Source organism: Porites lutea, chromosome 10, assembly GCF_958299795.1.
Source record: "Porites lutea chromosome 10, jaPorLute2.1, whole genome shotgun sequence".
NCBI lineage: Eukaryota > Metazoa > Cnidaria > Anthozoa > Scleractinia > Poritidae > Porites > Porites lutea.
Window position 1 is genome coordinate 32,780,755 of NC_133210.1, and position 8,625 is coordinate 32,789,379.

The 8,625-nt window shown below is 36.0% G+C and overlaps 1 protein-coding gene across 1 annotated transcript in view; it reads left to right on the top strand.

Moving 5' to 3' along the window:
* The first annotated feature begins 205 nt into the window (after window positions 1-205).
* Window positions 206-8,625, top strand: part of LOC140949381 (multidrug resistance-associated protein 1-like) — a 20,322-nt gene continuing 11,902 nt past the window's right edge. Inside the window, exons 1-12 of the mRNA XM_073398539.1 lie at window positions 206-335; window positions 1,616-1,889; window positions 2,510-2,618; window positions 3,109-3,170; window positions 3,496-3,624; window positions 4,852-5,079; window positions 5,653-5,836; window positions 6,255-6,509; window positions 6,987-7,052; window positions 7,690-7,827; window positions 8,281-8,421; window positions 8,527-8,614. Coding sequence (XP_073254640.1) covers window positions 1,636-1,889; window positions 2,510-2,618; window positions 3,109-3,170; window positions 3,496-3,624; window positions 4,852-5,079; window positions 5,653-5,836; window positions 6,255-6,509; window positions 6,987-7,052; window positions 7,690-7,827; window positions 8,281-8,421; window positions 8,527-8,614 — 1,654 coding nt within the window. The 5' untranslated portion in view covers window positions 206-335; window positions 1,616-1,635. The remainder of the gene's footprint in view (window positions 336-1,615; window positions 1,890-2,509; window positions 2,619-3,108; window positions 3,171-3,495; window positions 3,625-4,851; window positions 5,080-5,652; window positions 5,837-6,254; window positions 6,510-6,986; window positions 7,053-7,689; window positions 7,828-8,280; window positions 8,422-8,526; window positions 8,615-8,625) is intronic.

Below are 8,625 nucleotides of genomic sequence, written 5' to 3' on the forward strand. Positions count from 1 at the left end.
CTACCTGATAACTATTAAAACCTTTTTCAATATAAGGAAAGATATGTGTGGTAAAATGAAAAAAATTAAAACCCCGCCAGCTGCCCGGGAAGCTACCCCCCATGACTCGGCAGATGTTCGACTAACCTTCGGTGATTCAACGAATACAGATCGACGTATTTACAACTCTTATTTCCAGTCCCCTCTAAGATTTTCACGTCTTTATTTTATTAAAACAACTCACAAGGGAACAACAGTCAACAGGGGCCGATGCACGCGATCATTTAGTGCCAATATAATTATTCAGGTTTATGGAGTTGTTTTTATAAAGACTTTTACGTATGCAGCGTGTTTAGGTATGTATACATCACAGAGTATCACAGAGCAAGGTCACCTGAAAGTTTATGACTGGTTTCATCGCTGGTTTATGATCACGCGCCAAAACTTGAACTTCGCTTCTTAATCCAGATCTTAACTTTAAAATTGGCAATCTATAATTGTTTATAATATCTTGCATCAGAAAATGTAAAATATGTAGTGTGGGTTTTCCGTGTGGAGGATGTGTGAGGTGTCGAATAAGTGTGATGCTTTTGGTTTCCTTTCACAATGTATTTTTATAACCAATGTCGAACAAACTTATTTGAAAATTTGCTATGTCATGGTTTTTTACCCACGGTAATGTGACTCTCTTTTTATATATCATCACCAGCCTTAACACTTGACATGAGACCTGTGCCTTATTAGGGTGTGGTACAGCATCTATGACCACTCGGGATCACACCTGTACCTCTCACTGCCTTTCCAAGACCCCACCATGCAATAGACCTCGTCACCTTGGAAGCCATCTTGACGGGTAGGCAACCATGTGAGAAATTACAGTGTTTGTATGAGAATCAAATGCCGAATAATTTCCAAAAAATGACTGTTCTGAAAAAAATATTATGAATTGTAAACTCCCAAGGATTCTACTGAAAAATTTGAGGGGGGTTACATGCACTAGAACCACTTTTTAAAATTTTCAGCACGTAAGTCTGTAAAAATTTTTCTTCCTGCCAACTAAAATTCCGACGAAAAATTGCAGACAAATACTTGGAAAATCTAAAGCAAGGGTCTGGAGAAATTTAAGCAGGGATACAGCCCCCAAAATTTGTTAGTAGAATCCTTTGCTGTGTAGCTTTAGTTTACAATTCATATTTTTTTCAGAACAGCCATTTTATGGAAAAATTATTGGACATTAGATTCTCATACAAGCACTGTTATTTCTTACGCAATTGCCTACGCGACAAAATGGCTTTTAAAACTGTGACAAGGTCTGTTTGTGCTGTAGCAACAACATCTCTGCAATTGTGCCTTACAGAAAGGTACAAACTCAGTTTTTAGCATTTCCCTTTAATATCATTAGGACACTTACACAGTTTTTATATGCAATTAGTAGTATTAAAGTATTATATCTATTTTTAATCTATTTGTATTGAATTATGAAAGTTGTAACTTGGAGTTTCCCACCCAACCCCAAACTAATGGGACATTTCCTGGGAATGAGGTATTCAGAAAGGTGCCATAAGTCAGTACCCAAATTTACCTAGAATGCTAGGTCTTACGTTCGAGCAACCTAGAAGATTTTTAATTTTCCTAGATAAGCACTTGATCTTTGTGATGGAAGAAGATAAGAATCTCTTGGTAATAGCAGTGACAGAACACCTACCCAAAGAGGATGATGGTCGTCAAGCTGAAGAAGCTGTAGCCCCTGAATTGTCAGCACAGTTGTTAGTTAAAAACAGAGACAAATTTGAAGTGTTGGGCGGTATTGTTGACTGGTGGCTTTATGTAAAGAATATCGAGAGTGAAGAGAAAGGTTACATCCCCAGCACATGTGTGGTGCCATTAAAGGATGATTTAACCGATGAAGAGTAAGTTATAGGCTAGTTCAAATCACTGAATAGAACAATGAAACCTCCTGCTGAGAAGCTTATTGTTAAATATTTTGACATTATATTATTTTTATAAATTGTGTTATAGTATGCTGATGGCCGGTGTCTCTTTACTTCTGAGACCCTTTGTCCTCTTTTTGTTTTGAACCGATGGCCACTTTCAGACTTTCTATTCATGTATTACTTATCCCACTTAGCAAGTGGCAGCTACACCTCTCAATAGACCATGTTTACAGCAAATGGCAAATGAAACCCAACTTTAAATGGAGGGGAGAGGGGAGTAGTGTGTATTGTTGTGTTCTCCAAAGTTACCCAAGGATTTGAGGACCATGTACTGTCGCAACAATTTTGTCGCCAATCATAACAAAGGTGAACAGTCATCATCATAGTTTTTACACAAAGCTGTGTAACCGAAATATTGAACTTCTCACATCTAGTTTATTTTCCTCTCATGTAGTTATTTATTATTTTTCTCTAAGTAATAATTCCATAAAGGAATGATAAGTATTGTTTTAATTTTTTTAAAATATGGTGTTATGGTAATCTGGTGGTATTGATGATGTTCTTATATGTTAATGAATTATGTTACTTGGTTGAAGGTCAAAAGCAATAGATAATGGTGAGGAGTTAACAGCTGGTTTGTTGAATATGTCAGTTGACTTAAAGTTTTTTCCTCATGCTCCAGTGCAGAAAAGTTTGGTTAATAGGGTAAGCTACGTCTTCTTGTATTTTGTAATGATTACTTTATTACTAGGTAAATTTCAAGGAGATGGGAAAGTCGAAAGGTCTGCAGTCACACTAGCTGTAAACAGTACTTTATACAGGCTGTGCAGTTTTACTGGCTATAAGCACATACAGCAGCTTGTTCTCATGTGATTGTTGGCTCAAAATGGGTTGTTTTGACAATTTTATGCATTCCTATTAATCATTTTGGGCATTGCAGAGACTACGTCTTTTGCTCTAGTTTTGTTGTGGCGAACCACCAAAACATCCACAATATGGCAAGTGTGGTGCCGTCTGTTTAGTGTCTTTCTTAGCAGTTACAGACTTCAATGTACTTAATATTCGCTAAAGTAATAATGCCACACAATGTACATGTATACCAGTATTCCATGCACATAGAGCCCAGTTTTCTATTCTGAAAGGTGATTAAAAAATAAATATATATAAATAAATAAATACTGTATCTTTTTTGCAGGATCCCTGTCCAGAAGATTCAACCAACATTTTTTACAGGATTTCATTTTGGTGGCTGAATAGGTAAACAGGACTGTTAAATTGTTCAGAAGTTTTCCAACAAATACTGCTATTGTCTTATTTTGTTGTTGTTGTTTATAAGCAATGCTGGCTGAAAGAATCCTTGTGGCAAGAAAAAAGCAACACAAAGGAACACTGACAAATCCATTAAGTCAATGTTACAATGACCAAGAAAATAATGTTTTCCTTCTTTGAAATATAATAAATAATAACAAAAAATAAGAGGTCATGGCAAAAAGTTTTTCTGAGTGAAACTTTGTTTCTCTCTTAGTATCTTATTCCTTCATAAAGTAAGTTAATGTGCTCAAAATGATTGTTATTTTGGCAGATTGATCTATACTGGTTTTAAGAGGCCCTTAACAGATGCCGATTTGTGGGCTTTAAAAAAATCAAACAGAGCTTTAGCAGTAGTGCCACCATTAAGAAAAAAGTGGAAGGAAGCTGAAACCTCCCTCAGGTGAGAAATCTGTAATTTTTTATAATCACTTAATTAAGCCTACATTGCAGATGTGCTCTTTGGTTTGACCCGATGTTTCTTTCTTATCAAATCACCATGTTGAAACTGTCATATTCAATTGCAAAAAATAGGGGAGTTTCCTTCTTTTACCCTAACGCCTAAACAACTAACTAGAGATCCCTATTCTTTGGTCTTTTGTTATGAAATAAGATGGCTTCTACAGCAATATGGACATAAACAAACCTCTTTCACCCTTCCAAAGATACAACTGCATTGCAGGCTACCATTTATTATTCTTTCACCCCCTGTTTGCCAGTCTCAAAGTTAAAAACACTTTTTTAAATGATGCATGGATCATAGAATTTCTGAAAGAGAAAACTAATTTTGAGAAAAGATTGAGTTCACCTCTACTTGACAGTATATTCAAGATAAAAAAGCACACACTATAGTGAAAAATTATATAGTGATAAATTTTATCAGACATTGAGAATTTTTGTTAAGTATGCGACCCTGTCAGAATGAGCCAACATTACAACAGCTGCTGCAGTGTTAAACAGGTTATGCATCAGTCAATTCCAGCTGCGCCCAGCCATCGCCCCACCCCCCCCTTTCCCGTCCCCGGGCTACTGCAGTGCATTTGCCAGCCTCATCAGTCCTGGGGTGGGGCATTTGCAAATTTTGTGCTGCCCAGGGGCCTGGCATTTGCAAACCGCGGGGCCATTCCCGAGCTTTTAACGTGCACATGGTTTTCTATCAGAATATAACTACACAGAGGATTTTACTGGGAAAGAAAGCAGATTGGATCATCTGTTAAGGACAGGAAAAAATTGAAGAGGGTTGTAAAGGCATGTGCTTGATTTTATGCATGCATTTCTTCACTGCTTATCAAGCCAGAATTACATAGCGAAATGGGGTTAGGGTTAGAGGCGCAGCTGGAATTGACTGATGCATAATTGTACCACTTTCAAGTACAGTGTAGATGTTGTAATACTGTATACGCCACTTCCACATTTCCCATAATGTACCTTATTTGCCCCCCAAAATTTTGCATAAGCATTGTTTTCAATTTCTCCATGGACGGCTGTAATACCCAGGAGAAATGAAAAACAAAGGTTATGCAAAATTTGGGGGGGGGGGGGAGGGGCAAATAAGGTGCATTATGGGAAATGTGGAAGTGGCGTATACTAATAAGTCATCTAAACTTTCTGTTCTAATTATATTTTCCAGAGCTTCATCTAGATCTCAGCATATGGAACCAACTGATAATGAAAGAGCTGAACTTAAGGCTGATGATGTTGAGGAAGAAGTAAAGTTTTCTTCAGATGATAAGAAAAAGGAAAAAAGACCATCACTCCCTAGAATTATAGTTGGACAGTTCCGCTCCAGCTTCCTGTTGGCAATTTTTTTTAAACTCTTAAATGATTGTATCATGTTTGTACAGCCTCAGATACTCAGGTTTGTTTACAGCTTTTTTATTATAGCAATGATTTGTACATGCATAGTTGCTAACTAACATTCTATATGCTGGAGTTTGTTGAGTGATCACCATCAATTTTTGCAGATGAATTTAAAGTTTCTGTTGAATTCTAAATTTGTAGTGTGCGTAACATAAAGCAAGATGTAAAGCAGGACATTTAGTTCAGACTTGAGTTTGTTTGTTTATTTTTAGTTTAGTCTTTAATAATGTAGTCAAACCCCGTGGCCAAAGAAAGTGTCCATATATGAATAGCGAAAATGTGAGGGCTTACTAATACCCCAGGGACAAGGAAAACTGCCTGTAATAACAAGGTGTCTATTTTAAGTGGGTGTCTGTAATGCAGGGTTCAACTGTTCTTCAAAATTCGTACAGCCTCTTAACATTTTGGGGGTTCACCTGGCTACTGTAAAGTAAGATCCATGACAGCATATTATCAAACAGAAACTTGATCATACAGGTTGCAATTACTAGAAAAGGGATGCCTTTATTGTTAACTAAATATTTTAATTTAAGTCTTTTTAATCTGTGACCTTAATTATTATTTGTTTTAGATTAATAATTGCCTATACTGAGGATAAAAACAACCCAAGTGGAAAATGGCGAGGATATGTTTTAAGCATCAGCATATTTGCAGTGGCTTTAACTCAGTCCATTGCTCTTCAACAATACTTTCACATTGTTTTTACTCTTGGAATGAAAATAAGAACAGCTGTTATAGGCATGGTTTATGAAAAGGTAATGGCGCAGTGCAGGCTAAACTGATTCAAAGCATTTGTCAAATACGCAACAAGATGATCATCCCTATTTTCTTATTAATATACAGTTAAAAGCTGTTAAAGTGCATATAACCAACACATAATGTTCTAAAAGAACATATACACTGTGTACTTGCCTAAATCTCAAAATACATGAAAGTACTTTTACTCATACACATTAGAGAATGTTTATTATACTGTTCAATACAGTGATTTCAACTTAACCCATGAGACAATATTTAACAGATAGTGCTAAATAGTTACAAGCAAACAAAAGGAGACAAATTATATATCAATGAAATTAGAGTGTAACACTGCATAGTAATGTACTATCTTTTTTAAGGGTTAAGTAAAACCACTCTATTATTGTTGTTAAATTAAATATGTGTTGTGTCCAGGCTCTTCTCCTGAACAATAGCGCACGGAAGGAATCCACAGCGGGAGAAATGGTTAACCTCATGTCAGTGGATGCACAGCGTCTTATGGATCTGATGACTTATGTAAACACTGTCTGGTCTGCTCCACTTCAGATTATAGTATCATTGTATTTCTTGTACAATACAATGGGTGTATCCATCCTCGCTGGTGTGGGAGTTATGATACTTTTGATTCCTGTGAATCTTCTTGTCAGCCGATTTGCAAGAAGTATTCAGGTATTATTGTAACACATTTTATTTTTTACTATCTTAGTACGTGAAAATTCATTTAATTAAAAATCTTGAGTTCTATTTTTTCCAAATAGCAGTCACCTTTAGTGATGGACGTAAAAACAACCCTGTCCTCTAAGTTTTGTTGCAAATAAGATACAGATAGAAGTTGAACTATATACAGGGTTAATGACAATATTATTTGTGTGGTTAATTAATCTTAATTAACTTACAATTTCCTTCTAGGCTAACTTTTTAATCACTATTGTTAATGATGTTATCATTGACAGATCCCATTTTCATCATTATACTGTCATTACATGATTTTCTATATATCTATCTTCTTCACTGTATTTATTATTCATGGCTGTGCTCTAAGAAAAATTCTAGGGAGCCCAACGAACGGAAGCTATGAATTCAAGGGTGCCCAGCACAGTGTCAAATGATCTTTGTTTTTAAAAAAATTAAAATTACCCGTTGTAGGTTAAGCAAATGACTTCAAAAGATTTACGTCTGAAAATGATGAATGAGATTCTAAATGGAATGAAGGTATTTATTCGTACTAGTCATTATCATTCTGTTGTATGGAATGGCAGGAAATCATTTGTCTAATATGGTGTAGGGACTGGCAGAATATCCCAAGCTACTTCTCAATATTGAAAATAAAAGCTTATCTCCATTCCACCTGTACTCTCTGGACACTGACCACACATTTGATTTAAGTAGGTACTAAAGAGTCATGTGTGTAAGTTTCTGTCCCATTGTAGCAACATTTTGTTCATAGTTGTTTTTTCTAAACCCCAGCCCAGCTAATGTTATTAACATAGCTCTGAGGGTTTGGTCATGCTCATGGTCGTACATGGCAATCACTGCATTTTTTTTGTGTGATCAATGTATGGTTCCACTTGAATCCTCTGTGGCAGATGCTCCTGCAGGGTATTCCAATAAAAAAAGAAGTTATTATCCCTAGGCTTCTGCAGTAGAGAGAAATAATGCAGCACCTTTCAGAAGCTAGGGAGCAGAGTAATATAACACCACACTGACTTGCCTCATAGGAGTGCCTTTTATTTTTGTGTGCTTGTTTATTTTGTTTTGTTGTTGTTGTTGAGTTTTTCTTCTTCATTTTATACATCACTTTATTACTTATCACTTGGTATTAATTAATAAACTTATTATTGATTCTCAGGTCCTTAAACTTTATGCCTGGGAAACTTCATTTATGAAAAGCATTTCTAAGCTTCGCAACAAGGAATTAAAACATTTGAAGAATGCTTCCTACCTCAATGCATCATTTGCTTTTACATTCACTTGTGCTCCATTTCTGGTAAGTATGAGTTTCTAGTTTCTTCAGGGATACAATATTAATTATATTTAAAAAAATAATAATAAATTAAATAGTCAATTAACCTCTTCCCATATCGTGCTTTTTAGAAGGGACAATGAAACAAATAATTCAGATGGAGCATAGCAATGTTATAAGAATCCTAAATGGTAGGAGTTTAATTATTTGGCTATTCTACATCTGTAGCAGAGGATTGTAACTTGGAACTACCAAGAACCAGTCCAGCTTAAGCTGCAAGGAGAAACTAGGGGCCTTGTCCGGATTAGCCGTCCAGCACTCTAATCACTTGGCCACTCTGACTCCACTCATTTTCTATTTTTGCTGGATTACCATTGTCTAATACATGACCTCTCTACTGCACATTAATATTGTAACTTACTGTTAAACAGTGCAGGAGTTTCAAGTGTCTGATATGATATCTGTTTCCTACCACAGGTGTCCTTAGCCACTTTTGCAATTTATGTTTTGACTGGAAATGAACTGACAGCATCCAAAGCCTTTGTTGCCATTTCACTGTTCAATATTCTACGCTTTCCACTTGTTATGCTTCCAAATATAATAGTTAGCATAATCCAGGTAATTACATTTGATTTTTTCCTTCCTCTACACAAAGCATTTTATTAACTTGTTGGACTGGTAATTTTGGTAAACTGTTGATCAGATAACATCTTGTGACTTCAGGCCCAAGTCTCTCTGAAACGTTTGACAGACTTCCTTAGTCTTGATGAGCTTGATCCTGGTAATGTGGAGAAGACCATGCCAGACCACAGTAAGTCATTT